The sequence below is a fragment of the Carassius carassius genome, chromosome 26, assembly GCF_963082965.1.
Source record: "Carassius carassius chromosome 26, fCarCar2.1, whole genome shotgun sequence".
NCBI lineage: Eukaryota > Metazoa > Chordata > Actinopteri > Cypriniformes > Cyprinidae > Carassius > Carassius carassius.
Genome location: NC_081780.1, coordinates 22,148,822 through 22,165,861, shown reverse-complemented (window position 1 = coordinate 22,165,861; position 17,040 = coordinate 22,148,822). Strand labels below are relative to the sequence as shown.

General features: G+C 37.2%; 1 protein-coding gene across 1 annotated transcript; it reads right to left on the bottom strand.

The window, feature by feature from the left end:
- Nucleotides 1-1,506: 1,506 nt before the first annotated feature.
- LOC132106087 (gastrula zinc finger protein XlCGF8.2DB-like) lies at nt 1,507-15,350 on the bottom strand. Its single transcript, XM_059511715.1, has 3 exons — nt 14,804-15,350; nt 4,697-5,197; nt 1,507-2,279 (listed from the first exon to the last, which is right to left on the bottom strand). Exons 1-3 carry the CDS (start codon nt 14,886-14,888, stop codon nt 1,717-1,719), a joined length of 1,149 nt encoding a protein of 382 aa, XP_059367698.1. The 5' UTR covers nt 14,889-15,350; the 3' UTR covers nt 1,507-1,716.
- Nucleotides 15,351-17,040: the final 1,690 nt, after the last annotated feature.

Sequence of the window (17,040 nt, the reverse complement as noted above, 5' to 3'; positions counted from 1 at the left end):
ACGAAAGTAAGCGCTTGTATGTGTTCGTTAAATGCTTATGCCAGTAGGTCTGCTCATGTCTGAAAATAATATATGAAGAAAAAAATTCACATAAAAACATTAGGATATAGCTTATATTTCATTAGTAGCATAATTTTTTTTAATTCATGTAAAAAAATAAAAATTTACAAACTGATAAAGTTTTTTTTTATTTTTTTATTCAGCATGTGGTTCGGGCCGCATTTGAATTTGCGACGGGCCGCGGGTTGAGAACCACTGCTTTATATCAAACATATTTAAATCGTCCACAGCTGAGCATCGCGGGAGGCTGATCTGTGCCAGAGCAAGTGAAGTGAATGTAATGAACAAAGTCATTTTCAGATGCAATGAAAAAAAAAAAATGAAAAAAAAAACCTGTTTAGCCTAAATTAGTCCCAGGCTCTGTTCTGAAGTAAAATAATTTTAATTACTGTTAACCAAGAGTAACAAATTTTAATGGATTAATCGCCTATTTTCATTTGCTGAATGTTTTCTTTATTTTTTATTTTTTAAACACGCTAAAAAATAAATTAAGTTTGTCAGAGGAAAAAAATATATGATTCGTGTATATGTTTTATTTTAACGGATTAATCACCTATTTTCGTTTGATGCATGTTTTTTTTTAAACACGCTAAAAAATAAATCAGAGTTTGTGAGAGGAAGAAAATAGGCTACAATAAAATATTTTACAACAAATCCTTTAAATTTAACAAATTTATCAGAACAAAACAATAATTAAAAATATATAATTCTAATGGATAAGTATAATTGCAGTATATAATAATATAAGCTTAGTAATAATAATAATAATAATAATTTAAAGCTAAGCATAAGGTAAGGTTTGGCTTTCTCAATCGGGAGAAATCAAACGTTTCCATATTCGTGATGTTGCCCATTTGAAGCTTAACTATTATTCATGAGGTAAATAGGCTGTGTGCGTTTCAGTATCGATGGAAAAAAAAATCATAATTAACAATATGTCAAAGTGCTCACGCCGAATGTCTGGTGAACGACTGCGGTTTCCAGTGAATATGTGCGCGAGGCACCAGCGCGATCAAACAGCGGAAACAAATAATACTTAATTTTTGGTCACACATAAGGCATAATTCAAAAATGCAAAGTGTTGATAGATTGAAAAATCAAGAATAATAACAGAGTTAATACTAATTATTGCTAAATGCTGGACCGTTCCCATTTCGCTCTGCATATGGAACCTGAAGATTTTTTTTAAACCAAGAACTGAAATGAAATTAAAACATTTAGCTCATATATATATATACACATAGGCCTTATATTTATTTACTGTTTAATAAAAATAGCATGCATATGATCCTTTGTTTAAAGGTCTTCTTTTGTTTAGTAGACTGTAGCCTAAGACTATCCTACATTTTAAAAATTAACAAATTGTACATTTTTTTTTTATGTTACAATGTTATATCATAATGGTATTGTTGTTTTACTTCCTTCTTTTATCTCATTTTACAATTACATTCATTTCGCAATCCGTCCCTTTGCGCCACCTGGCGGTAGTTTCGCGAATGATTTTAACACGCGACTGAATTACAGTTACCGCCGCGGCACCGGCGGCACGTGCGGCGGTAAAGCCCAGATAGGCTGGCCAACTACTGTACATGATTTCTGAGGTGGTTCCTGTCAGGAAAACTCTTTCCACAATGATGACATAAAACTGTTCTCTCTCTAGTGAATCCTCATGTGACAATTAAGCTTTTCTTTACATCTGAAACTCTTTCCACACTGACCACATATGAACGGCTTCTCTCCAGTGTGAATTCGCATGTGAGTCTTAAGACTTTCTTTTCGTGAGAAGCTCTTCTCACACAGTCCACAGGTGTAAGGACTCTCTCCAGTGTGACCTCTCATGTGGTTATTAAGATTTCCTTTTTGTGTAAAACTCTGTCCACAGTGAATGCAAGTATAAGGTTTATCACCAGTGTGAACCCTCATGTGGACTTTAAGGTTTTGTTTTTGAGTGAAACTCTTTCCACACTGTTGGCAGGTGAAAGGCTTTTCTCCAGTGTGAATTCTCATGTGGACATCAAGGTTTTGTTTTGGACTGAAAGTCTTTCCACAATGACAGCATGTGAAATAACTGTTAGATTCAGTCTTTTGAGCTCTTTTTTGTGGGGAAGTCTTTTCATTTTGTGTGGATTTTTCTCCAGTTATAAAATCCTGATCTCTGTCATACTGATTCTCTTCCATTTTATTCAGTTCTTGGCTTTCCTTTTTCAAAGCCATTGGGTCTGAATTGAAAAAAAAAGACAATAAAATACAAGTTAACACCAGTTAATGACACAAAGCAACAGACATAAAAATAATAATCAAAACCACATGCATGCATGCAAGATCCTATACACATCCAGCAATCTCAGAACCTCTTCTCAATGTTAACTCTTCACTTACTTTAAGACAATTTTTTTAAAAAATAAAATAAAAAATAGAACCTGGCAGCTATCAAACCCCTTATCACTGGACCCTGAAAAATTGTTTTATTATAGACAAATCCCATATCTACCAGATATATCTATAATAATAGGAAAAAGGTAATACTCTCAACTATGTTCAGTTTTGTAGTTTAGTTTTCATTTAGAAATTGAGCCCCATTGTAGCAGAAATACTGTGCTTAAAAATAATTCTCTTAAGTTTGCACAATTAATCAAATTTCTAATCGTGATTGCAATTACGGATGCCACAATTACGTAACTGTTCAGAGTCTCAATTACAAAAAATAAATAAAAAATCTCATTTGCATTATTCTGCATGCTTAAGTCGTGGGCGTGTTTTTTTATTTCTAGAGGTTATCTTATGCCGCGTTTACACCAAAATAACCGGAACATTTGTACCAGGAACTATTTTCCCCCCAGACCTGTTGCTTTCTGCATTTCCACCATGGTCTAAAGTACCGGGAAGATTAGGCAAATAGACTGGTGACGTAGGTTTGCGCGCGTTTCTCAATACTGTAGTACGCGATTTTGGACGTGCATCCTCGGTAGTTCAGACTTTGCTCATTCGACTCAGGAGTGTGATGTCCACGACGATGCAAATCCGGTAATTCTGCAAACAGCAGTGTACTTCATAACTTCAGTCAGCTCGCCTTGACTACTGCAATTTTCCTCTCAGTACATTTACAATAAAACTTAATAGGATATCAAGTACCACTGCCTCCTTTCGTTTTCATTTAAACATAATAACAGCTGCAGAAATGTACGTAGGTCAGGGATGTGTGTATATATACAGCCATTACAATGAAACGAAATATTATATAAATTGGACTTTTTTTATTTTCATTTTAACATATAGATAAATTGAATACAGACCAAAGATACAGGCCTGTTAGATTTACCCAAATCGAATTATATTTTATGTTTAACCACTAAAGAGACATCAGAGCCAGCGGCACACATCAGAATGGCTAGCCGAGGTGAGGCTGCTCTCGGCGGATACATGATTACTGAGCTACCGCTGATCGCGTGAAGCTCACCGTCTCCAAGATCAGCGAAACACATTTTTAAATAGGCTCTGTCTTTATAAATAAACCACAGATTTGAGTTTTAAACAACTACATTCTCGACTGAAATACTTTTAAAATTACAGTCAGTTCATGACACAATAACAGTAATATTTTGAAAATGATCCGAATAAATGGTGTATAGGTTTCATTTTAACGGATCAATCACCTATTTTTGGTTGCTGCATGTTTTTTTTTTTTTAAACACGCTAAAAAATAAATCAGTTTGTGAGAGTTAGAAAATAGGCTATAAGAAAATATTTTACAACAAATCCTTTAAAATTTAACAAATTTATCAGAACAAAACAATAATTAAAAATGTATAATTCTAATGGATAAATATAATTGCAGTATATAATAATATAAGCTTAGTAATAAAAAAAATAATAATAATAATACTAATTTAAAGCTAAGCATAAGGTAAGGTTGGGCTTTCACACATAAGGCATAATTCAAAAATGCAAAGTGTTGGTAGATTGAAATATCAAGAATAATAACAGAGTTAATACTAATTATTGCTAAATGCTGGACCATTCCCATTTCGCTCTGCATATGGAACCTGAATATTTTTTTTAAACCAAGAACTGAAATGAAATTAAAACATTTAGCTCATATATATATATATATATATATATATATATATATATATATATATATACAAATAGGCCTTATATTTATTTACTGTTTATTAAAATAGCATGCATATGATCCTTTGTGTAAAGGTCTTTTTTAATTTTTGTTTAGTAGACTGTAGCCTAAGACTATCCTACATTTTAAAAATTAACAAATTGTAAATTTTTTAATGTTTTTTTTTTAAATGTTACAATGTTATATCATCATGTTATTTTTGTTTTACTTCTTTTATCTCATTTTACAATTACATTCATTTCACAATCCGTCCCTTTGCGCCACCTGGTGGTAGTTTCGCGAATGATTTTAACACGCGACTGAATTACAGTTACCGCCGCGGCACCGGCGGCACGTGCGGTGGTAAAACCCAGATAGGCTGGCCAACTACTGTACATGATTTCTGAGGTGGTTCCTGTCAGGAAAACTCTTTCCACAATGATGACATAAAACTGTTCTCTCTCTACTGAATCCTCATGTGGCAATTAAGCTTTTCTTTACATCTGAAACTCTTTCCACACTGACCACATATGAACGGCTTCTTTCCAGTGTGAATTCGCATGTGAGTCTTAAGACGTTCTTTTCGTGAGAAGCTCTTCTCACACAGTCCACAGGTGTAAGGACTCTCTCCAGTGTGACCTCTCATGTGGGCATTAAGGTTTCCTTTTTGTGTAAAACTCTGTCCACACTGAGTGCAAGTATAAGGTTTATCACCAGTGTGAACCCTCATGTGGATTTTAAGGTATTGTTTTTGAGTGAAACTCTTTCCACACTGTTGGCAGCTGAAAGGCTTCTCTCCAGTGTGAATTCTCATGTGGACATCAAGGTTTTGTTTTTGACTGTAAGTCTTTCCACAATGACAGCATGTAAAATAACTGGTAGATTCAGTCTTTTGAGCTCTTTTTTGTGGGGAAGTCTTTTCATTTTGTGTGGATTTTTCTCCAGTTATAAAATCCTGATCTCTGTCATACTGATTCTCTTCCATTTTATTCAGTTCTTGGCTTTCCTTTTTCAAAGCCATTGGGTCTGAATTGAAAAAAAAGACAATAAAATACAAGTTAACACCAGTTAATGACACAAAGCAACAGATATAAAAATAATAGTCAAAACCACATGCATGCATGCAAGATCCTATACACATCCAGCAATCTCAGAACCTCTTCTCAATGTTAACTCTTCACTTACTTTAAGACAATTTTTTTTTTTTTAAATAAAATAAAAAATAAAACCTGGCAACTATCAAACCCCTTATCACTGGACCCTGAAAATTGTTTTATTATAGACAAATCCCATATCTACCAGATATGTCTATAGTTACAGGAAAAAGTTAATACTCTCAACTATGCTCAGTTTTGTAGTTTAGTTTTCATTTAGAAATTAAGCCCCATTGTAGCAGAAATACTGTGCTTAAAAATAATTATCTTAAGTTTGCACAATTAATCAAATTTCTAATCGTGATTGCAATTACGGATGCCACAATTATGTAACAGTTCAAAGTCTCAATTACAAAAAATAAATATATAATCTCACTTGCATTATTCTGCATGCTTAAGTCGTGGGCGTGTTTTTTTATTTCTAGAGGTTATCTTATGCTGCGTATACACCAAAATAACCGGAACATTTGTACCAGGAACTATTTTCCCCCCAGACCTGTTGCTTTCTGCCTTTCCACCATGGTCTAAAGTACCGGGAAGATTAGGCAAATAGACTGGTGACGTAGGTTTGCGCGCGTTTCTCAATACTGTAGTACGCGTTTTTGGACGTGCATCCTCGGTAATTCAGACTTTGCTCATTCGACTCAGGAGTGTGATGTCCACGACGATGCAAATCCGGTAATTCTGCAAACAGCAGTGTACTTCATAACTTCATTTTTAAATAGGCTCCGTCTTTATAAATAAACCACAGATTTGAGTTTTAAACAACTACATTCTCGACTGAAATACTTTTAAAATTACAGTTCATGACACAATAACAGTAATATTTTGAAAATTATCCGAATAAATGGTGGTTGAAATCACTGCTGCGTGAATTCAAACCAATCAGGATGTTTAGCGCCCAAGTTCCGCCCCCGAAAGTTCCGGAACTTTGAAAAAGTACTACCTCGCCAGCACAGACTTTCTGAGGGGCATTTTTTTACCTGGAACTTAATTTAGTTCCTGGTTCTTCCAGTGGAAACACACCGAGTACCGGCCTAAAGTCCTTAGTTCCTGGGTAAAGTTCCTGCGGTGGAAACACGGCGCTAAGGGTTTTTTCAATTATTTTAATTTTAGCTTTATTCTATAAGCAACCAATGCCCATAAAGAAGTTAACAATAATCCAAGGCTAAAGGCCCATTCACACCAAGGATAACTATAAAGTTCACAGAACTGTCTAAAAACACAGAAATAGCACCTTCTGGGTCCGGAGCAGCCTCTGCAAGCTGCTGTCATGCTTCCATCTTACTGGAAGATCACAAATAGTATACATTGAGTATTTATATATAAACTTACAATGAGGCAATAATAACTGTAAAATATCAAAACCAAGAAATTACATAATTGTATTAAACAACACTGTTAAAATACTTAATGTAAAATACCTATACCTAAAAAGAACAAACTAAAGTATATGTATTAAAACAAAGACCTGCAGAGGGCACCAACGGCATGGTGTTTCACTTTACAACGTGATTAAAGGGGATCATATGATGGGATTAAAATTTTTCCTTTCTCTTTGGAGTGCCACAAGCTCTTGGTGCATAAAGAAGATCTGTAAAGTCTGTTAAAACTCGACCATGCCTTCCTAAAACACCTCGATTAAACAACCCCCCTACGTGTCTACGTCACGATGTGGGAAAATTTGCATAACGCGGCCCAAATGTTCACACAAAAAAAGAAGGCGCAACCTTTTATTCTCGCTGTTGCTGCCAGCGCCATGCCGTGGAATCGCTGTTTCGTTGCGAAAATTAAACTACTTTGTTCAACCTTCCAAAAGAGGATATAACTAGAAATCAGTGGTTAATTTGTATTTACAGCACTGTTCCAGAACAGTTCAACCCAAATATTTGAGTGTGTGCAGCACATTTTATGAAGGACTGTTTCCTGATTCTGGGAAAGAAGTATAAAATTCCGGCTGTTCTGACTCACAGTCTGAGTACATTTACATACAGTATGTAAAGGATTTGCCATTGATGATTCAAACATGAGTTTTAAGCAGTGTAGGGCAGCGCTTCTCAATTCCAGTCCTCGCGCCCCCTGCTCTGCACATTTTGTATGTTTCTCTTATCGTTTCAGACGTTTGTTCTATTCGACCGTAAGTGCCCTGCAAAGTGGCTATCACAGGATCTTCCGTCATGATTTCAGTTTGAGCCCAATGTATTTGTTCCATTCAAAGTGCATTGACGTGTGTGAGACATGAATTTAAATTGTAATTATTTACAGAGGTATATGACGTCACACTTGTCCGCGGGTGTGAAGACGTTGCTGTCAGTTGAGTTTGTGGCAAAACATTTTGCAGTGTTTACATGTTGTTTACTACATTACTACAATAAATTTATTAAAATGGCTGTTTATTTTAATAATGTACAAGTTAATTTCAAACTGCTCCTACATTTTTTGGATTTTGTGTTAAAATCTTGTCTCATTTCATAAATCCTGTCTTGTGTCTCGTCTCGTGGAATAAGTATCTTGTCACACCCTTATTCTGTATTGAGCTGATACTTTTTTTATTGTAAAGGACTCATATGATGCTGCTTCCATACCTTCTGAAACATTTTTAAAAGGTTCATCGATCTGAAAAAGCGAGATGTGCTCTGATTGGCTGAATGCTTCAAGCGTGTGGGGAAAATGTTACGCCCCTTAACATTTACCTCTCTCAGGCCAGCAGCACGAGACTTAGTACAGCTGCTCTGCTCGTGCACATCCCATCATCAGTTCTCTTTTAGCAGTTCAATCTATGTATCTCAGGATATTGGTTTATCTTGCATCAGAGGGAGTGTAAGGCACGTTTATAAACCAAATAACTTAAGTAATTTGTGGATTGTGGATTAATTACTGATTATAATGACTTTTGCTGTCTTTTTACGCGCTGCGTTGCGTATTGTGCTGCGTAAACATAATGTTTGCATTTGTGATAAGGCTGTGCGATTAATCAAAATCATCAAAAAAAAAAATCACGATTTGAGCGTGCACGATTTCTAAATCTGTTTATAGCATGATTTTCCGCGGCCCGACCTCCCACAGTATGCTATCCAGTACTGTATGATGCTATCTGATCCAATAAGAATGCAGCACGCCAAAATGGAGCGTGAGGACAGAACAGACTGGGCATATGCCTACGTAACTCCAGGTTCACACACTCCGTCTGTGGTGCGTATTTTTCTCCGAGCCCATGTTAACAGATCAGAGCGTTCACACTGCATGCAGTAAAAGATGTGAACCAAAAAGGTTAGAAATAGAAAGGTGCTAAAATAATTCATATCTAGCACAGGAGGATACAGTTTGAGCGAGATAAGAGACATGTTTTAAGTGCGTGCACTCTCTCCGGGCGAGAGCAGCATGTCTGGTTTTGTGACAGAGCAAAGGAAATCTGCGTGTGAGCGGAAAGATTCACACTCGTGCATTATTTTAATGCGCCTTCGCGTTACAATAATGTGCCCTCGCTGCTGCTTCTGCACTGCATACACATACTGTATACGCACTGCAGATGGAGTACGTGTGAACTAGGGCTGTGTTCAACATTTCGATACAACGATATATCGTCACAGAGATTTGATGATACGAATATCGATACAGCTGGCCCTGTATTGATACAGCAGTGGACAGTGCTTAATTTGAATACAAGAACACAGTTTAAAACTAAGTAGAAAAGTGCAAGGTTTCTTGAAAATAATGAATAGAGCTTAATATATAAACTACAAAATGAAAGTGACGTGACATTCAGCCAAGTATGGTGACCCATACTCAGAATTTGTGCTCTGCATTTAACCCATCCGATGTGCACACACACAGAGCAGTGAACACACACACACACTGTGAGCACACACCCGGAGCAGTGGGCAGCCATTTATGCTGCGGCGCCCGGGGAGCAGTTGGGGGTTCGATGGCTTGCTCAAGGACACCTAAGTCGTGGTATTGAAGGTGGAGAGAGAACTGTACATGCACTCCCCCCACCCACAATTCCTGCCGGCCCGGGACTCTAACTCACAACCTTTCGATTGGGAGTCCGACTCTCTAACCATTAGGCCACGACTTCCCGTAAAAAAGGTTTAATCTGGCCGCAAAGGAACAAAACCGGGGTTGCCTGATATGAAGAGATGTTATCCCCAAAACACCTGTTAGCTTGCAGTTTAGCGATCTCCACTTCAATATTCTATTCTCAGAACATTGTAATACATCAAGTGTTTATTTGTATAATTGCATGCAAAGCGTGATCTGTGTGAGTGACTGAGCATGTGTGTGTGCGTAAGATATGAAAGACAGCACAGTAGTTTAGAACTCTTTATTTTATTTGTAAAAAGTAGAGAGTGCATTAATTTGTGGAATGATAACCTACCATCAATGTTAAGATGATTTTTTTAATATATTAATATGAGTACATTACAATATAAATTTATTAGAGCAAGTACATTATTATTTATGGGCTTAAAAACAAATGAAAGCCAACAGAATGTTGTACCTGGTGGGGAGTTCCCAATGTAAACATTAAACATTCCTGTTCCTGTAGCTCAATTGGTAGAGCATTGCGCTATCAAGGTTGGGGGTTTCGATTCCCCGGGAACACATGATAGGTAAAAATTGATAGCCTGAATGCACTGTAAGTCGCTTTGGATAAAAGCGTCTGCTAAATGCATAATTTAATTTTTTATTTAATTTAAACATATGCCATTACCTACTGAAGGAGTGGATGCTCCACTTTAACATCTTGCTTGGACAACTTTTGCTCAATGTTGTCTAGACCAGCACGCACCGCCCCATCTGCCCCCTGGCTGTCTGAGGTTCTCCGTGAACATCGCTCTAAACTCAGGGCTGCAGAGAGGAAATGGCAGAAATCAAGAAACTCTACAGACCTCAGTGTGTATCAGTCTCTCCTCTCTTCCTTCTCTGCAAATGTCTTCACGGCTAAAACATCCTACTACCACAACAAAATTAACAGCTGTTGTGACGCTCGGACACTCTTTAAGACTCAAGACCGCCACCACCTCCTCCATCGACTCTTACAGCGGACGACTTTGCAGTTTTCTTCACAAATAAGACAAGATCCATCAGTGACCAATTCTCCACACCGCAGACTGAGGACAACTTCACATTGACCAACGCACACTCTTTCTCCTTCTCCCCGCTCTCAGAGATGGACGTCTCCAAACTTCTCCTGTCCAATCATCCTACTACTTGTCCACTTGATCCGATCCCCACTCACCTCCTTCAAGCGATCTCTTCTTCAGTCATACCTTTGCTTACTCACGTTATCAACTCCTCTCTTCACTCTGGAACATTTCCCTCAGCATTCAAGCAGGCTCGGGTAACCAAGTGCTCAAGAAACCATCTCTAAATCCAGCGCTTCTTGAAAACTACAGACCGTTATCCCTTCTTCCATTCATTGCAAAGACACTTGAGCGAGCTGTGTTCAACCAGTTTTCTATGTTCCTTGTACAGAACAACCTCCTGGACAGCAACCAATCTGGCTTCAAAAGTGGCCACTCAACTGAGACTGCTCTGCTCTCGGTTACTGAAGCCTTGCGACTAGCAAGAGCAGCTTCTAAATCCTCGGTACTCATCTTACTGGACCTTTCTGCTGCTTTTGACACTGTTAATCACCAGATTCTCCTGTCCACCCTCAGAAAGATGGGCATCTCTGGAACAGCACTCCTGTGGGTTAAGTCCTACCTCTCTGACAGATCCTTCATTGTGTCTTCGAGGGGTGATGTTTCAAAGTCACACCACCTTGCTACTGGGGTTCCTCAAGGCTCAGTACTTGGACCACTTCTCTTCTCCATCTACATGACATCATTAGGATCTGTCATTCAGAAGCATGGCTTTTCTTATCACTGCTACGCTGATGACACCCAACTCTACCTCTCATTCCAACCAGATGACCCGACAGTAGCTGCTCGCATTTCAGCCTGTCTGAGTGACATCTCTAGCTGGATGAATGACCATCACCTTCAGCTTAACCTTACGAAGACAGAACTCCTGGTGATTCCAGCTAACCCATTGCTTCATCACAACTTCTCTATACAGCTGGGCTCATCAACCATTACTCCTACAAGGACAGCTAGAAACCTAGGAGTTGTGATGGATCATCAGTTAAGCTTTACAGACCACATTGCTACAACTACCTGGTCCTGCAGGTTTGCCTTATACAACATTAGGAAGATTAGACCCTTCCTGTCAGAGCAAGCAACCCAACTTCTTGTCCAAGCTCTTGTTCTCTCCAGACTGGACTATTGTAATGCTCTCCTGGCGGGCCTTCCTGCATGTACTGTCAAGCCTCTGCAATTGATCCAGAATGCTGCAGCGAGGGTTGTCTTCAATGAGCCAAAAAAAGCTCACGTTACTCCTCTCCTCATCAGGTTACACTGGCTACCAGTAGCTGCTCGCATCAAATTCAAGGTACTGATGCTAGCCTACAAGACGACCACTGGCACGGCACCAACTTACCTAAACTCATTGGTTAAATCTTATGTGCCCTCCAGAAGTTTGCGCTCTGCAAGTGAACGACGCCTTGTGGTACCATCCCAAAGAAGTTCAAAATCACTCTCACGGACCTTTTCCTGGACTGTGCCCAGCTGGTGGAATGACCTCCCAATCTCAATTCGTACAGCTGAGTCTTTACTCATTTTCAAGAAACATCTAAAGACTCATCTTTTTCGCCTGCACTTAACCAACTAACACTAGCACTTTTCCTTTTCTTGTCTTTTAATTTTATTAAAAAAAAAAAAAATACCTATGCGTTCTATACTAGACTAACTGAGACTTGTCATGGCACTTGTATACTGTTGTTGTTCTCTTGTTGACCTGACTGCTTCTATTGTTCTCATTTGTAAGTCGCTTTGGATAAAGGCGTCTGCTGAATGATTAAATGTAAATGTAAATGTAAATGTAATGCCGAGTTGCCAAATCCTTCATACTGATATTAATTATATTATTATATGATATCTTGTTTGACTATTAATCAAGTTATGGCAAGAGTGAAATGTGTAACCTTATGTGCGCTTATGGGATATTAAAGAATCCGGTTCTACCCTGTATTTCTTTTCCTCACAATTAATGTCCACATATTATGTGTGTGAATCCAACCGTAATGATAAGACACTCACCAGTGCTAGAAAGCCTTGAATTTTAGATAAGTTCTCTGTGTATGCGTGTTAGTATCTGTCTGTACAGGGAGAAGCTCAGACAGTCCCAGGACAAACGATCAACTGCCAGTGTCCAGCGTATCAGATATACGTCTTTGGAGAGTTTATCTAGGTTTTGGAACCAATCAGAATTTTGTTGACTTATGTATTGACTCAATTAGTATCCTCTGTCAGGGTATAACTGTGGTTGATTTTGAGTTGTACGGGGGGCGGCCTACGAACTCCATCGAGTGTATTGAAGCTGACTTCTGCTGATGAAATTGCAAACTATTTTATTCAAGTAAAATTATTATTATTAATTGAACTCATCTCTGACTCCTGGTCTTCATTGCCAAATATCTGGTCCTTGGATTTTAACTGTAAATTCCCCTACACTACATTCTACTGTGGTACAGTTACGGAGGACCTTGATATCGCAGAGGTAAACTGTTATAGTAAGCACTGGCCCTAAAGTATGCAGTGTTTCATAAACAGCTGTTTTACTAAACTCCACTGAGGTAAAATTCAGTGCAGTCCTGTATCGTATCGTATCGTGACTTTGCTGGTGATACACAGCCCTAATGTGAACCTCTATAAATGTATAACAAATCTATTTCAACACCGGAGGCACTGCTACATTGAGCTAGATGACCAATGCATGGCAAAAAAGAAAAACAATTCCCTGGACACGGGATTTATTTATTGCTATACGTCTACACATTTTGTCACAGCTTTACTTAGTGATTATTTTGACTTATGTCTGTTCTAGAGACATGTTACTACGTTTTGATAAAGCTCTTATTGGTTTTCTTTTGGAAATGTGTTTTCAGTTCATACTAAATGCATTTATGACTGTAAAGCATGTCTGTGTGTGTCAAAATCGTGATTAAATTAGAAATCGCAAAATTGATCAAAGAAATCGCGATAGTTGTTTTTTTTTGTCCATATCGCACAGCCCTAATTTGTGATCTGAGAAACAACAAACAAGTCTACTCTACAGTGCTCAAAACTTGCGCTTGAATCATCATTGACAAATAATTTAAATATAAATAACGTACCTACAGGCTGTCAGTCAGAAGTGCCAGACTGTCCTTGAAACGTTTGAACTGCTCAACTTTATAGAAACAGCCATTGTGCCACAGATGCATTGCAGGCTACTGGTTCAGGAAACAGTCCTCATCCTCCATAAAATGAGCAGCACACATCTGAATATTTGGGTTGGACTGTTCTGTAACAGTGCTGAAATACAACTTAACCACTGATTTCTAGTCGTGTCCTCTTTTGGAAGAACAAACTAGTAGTTTCACTTTCACAACGAAACACACAGCAACTCCACGACATGGCAGCAGCAGAAAAACAGAGAGAATAAAAGTTACGCCTTCTTTCTTTGCCTGATTATTTGGGCAACGTTATGCAAATCTTCTCACATAGTGACGTAGACATGTGGGGGCGTGTTAGAATGAGCCGTTTTAGGGGGGTGTGGACAAGTCTTAACTTTTATAAAGAATATCTCTTTGGATTTGACACTTTAGTCTTTGCAACTTTACAGATCTTCTTTATGCACCTAGAGCTTGTAACACTCCAAAGACAAAGGAAAAATTGTAATCGCATTACCCTCATATTGTTCCAAAACCGAAAGTGCTTCGATCATCTTCAGAACACAAATGAAGATATTTTTGATGAAATCTGGGAGCTCTCTGACCCTCCATAGACAGCAAGATATCACCATGATCAACGCACAGAAACGTACCAAGGACATCGGTAAAATAGTCCATGTGACGTCAGTGCTTCAACCGTAATTTTACAAAGCTACGAGAATACATTATGTACACAGAGAAAACAATAATATATTCAACAATAAATAAAGTACCCAAGATCGTAAACAAACAAATTAAAGTTGTGTGCGTTCAGCATGCCTGCGCTGTCTACTGAATGAACAAAGCTGATTATGCAGAATTTAATTTTTTGTAAAAAAAAAAGTTTTATTTTACAAAATTTTAATGGTAAAAAAAATGGTTTAACGAAAGTGGTAATACTTTATGTATTTTAGGAAGATTGTCTGAAAAAATAAACAAATTATGTTGAAACTACAAAATGTTGCTCAATCATCCATGCCATTTAAAAATGTATCATTTTTTCTTTATTAATGCATTTCTTAACACTAAAAACTAAATAATATTTTTTTTGACGGAGAACTCTGGTTGTGTTAACACAGAACGTCTCCAATTCATGTCTTTATATTAATGCACATATGTAATCTGACATGTTATTTGAACGTTACTCCTCCTCCGTAGGATGGTTGATCATGTAAAACTAACCTGTTTGTGTCTCGATATCTTCCTGTTTCACTCGGACTGCTGCTTCAATCTTCACATCTTCACTCTCCTCTTTAATAAGCGCCATTTTTATAATGATGTGTCACATGGAGAGCTCAGTCGCATCTCCAGGAGTTTTCCCTCTGTGTTTAGACAATTTGTCCTGCAACGTTATAAGATTAGAATAATTAACTGATAAAATCCCGATCTCAATCAGGTCCCTATTGAGTGTTATTCAATTGCCCCGATTAGCCTTAAACACTCAAAACTGTAACTATAAATTAACAGAAGGGCACAAAATATAGAAACCCTTAATATTTACTTCAGACAAGCTGAAATGAGACGCACCTGTTATGATAAGTGTGGTTGTATTTACAAAAATAACGTTCATTAATAGCTAAAGCATTATGGTCTTACATTTAATAACAGTTTATTCTATGAAACGAACAAAACAGTTAGCATTGTATTAATCACTAAATCATTAAAATAAAAAACATTTGCTCAACCGAATCACTAATGAAGGATCGCGGCGCAAAGATGTGACGTCACACGTCTACACCAAAATAAAAGTCCATAGAAGTGTATATAAATAAACAAGTGTTGAAAATGACTGTGAATAAAGGGTGTAGCACATCTAAAGGGGGAAACATGTTGGGTGCAGCAAGCATTTATAACTGGTGTCTGTAGCCTTTTTTTTCTTCAATAACAAGTTCTATTAATCTTTTTGTCTTTTTTTTTAAATAGCAAAAATCTCTTTAACTATTACACAACAAACAAGGTTTTTAAATAAAATACATATTAGGCCAAACTATATACTCTCTCTCTCACACACACAGTCATATATATATATATATATATATATATATATATATATATATATATATATATATATACACACACACATGTCGATTTAATGTCAAGAAAGTAAAGGATATACATAAATATATATTTGACTTTCTTGACATTAAATAAATCGACATGAGATTAACTAAATGATGACTACAAGTTTGTTTATTTTATTTTAATTTCAGTTCAGTACAGACCCCTGACAAATCAGGCAAGATTAAATCTTACAAACAAGGCCTGAGTAAAAGTGTTGACTATTAAAGAAATCAACCAAAACACCATATAGGCTTTACTTGATAAGTTAGCAGCTAACACTTGAAGAGGCCTGGTCAACTAAAATTTTATAAGACGCGTAGTCGCAGAAAAAAAAAAAAAAGATAACACAGTCAGTAACACACAGATCGTTTAATGCTGGATTTTGTTGGAATACTGTACATCCAAATGCTTGCCTATCATTCATCAACCTCAAATAGGGCTTATCATCTGAAATATGTAGTAAGTAGTAGCAACTTTACATGGCTGCTCAAGATAATGTTAATCTAGAAAAGTGTGTGCTATTCAAGTGTCTGTGCAGAGTGTGAAAACGGAGTAGTAGCGCACACTGCAGGACAGATGGAGGTGCCAGTGCGGCCCCTTGCTCTTAAAATACTATCTTTTAAGTCATACAGATAAGAATAACACATCTGTCAAATCTGTAAAGACTATGTTTATTTGTGTGCAGTCACTATAACAATAACACATTGCGCTTTTGTAAAATAATGAAAGCAAACACGATGCACTTTCTGCGGTCTCGGCCTCTTTGTGTACCTATACTATACTTTGTGTATAGGTGCCTTACAGATATGCAAATATATCTATAGAGTTACATGTCTAATTTCAAATGAAACAATTAAAATCTGAAAAAAAAAAACAGATTATGTAACCCGTATAAAACTTGCATTCAGGCACATCCAATACTGTAGAGATGATGAGCCAGTTTTGCCGAATTCATCTCTTAAAGCCGAAATCACAGAAAACACTAATATCAATAGATTATTAAAATGTTAATGCGGTTTAATTTTAAATCTTTTTCCTTGACACGTTGATCATCATTATTTTTGCCGATGTCCTGAGGCAAGCTTTATGTGTCCGTTTGAGTGCTTATAGGCTATTTAGGCAAAGGCTCAATTAGCACGATGATTTAAATGGTTTATTAATAAACATGTGGTTAGTCAACTAATGCTTTAAATGAACGACTACTAGTCAACCAGAAAAATGTTTATTCGAGGGCAGACCTGGGGCCCATTCTTCGTATGTTGCTTATTACATCCGAGATGAAATGTCACATCCAAGATGATATCATCTCACTAATCAGGATCTGGCTAATTCGATTCTTCGAACACACTTGCTAGAAA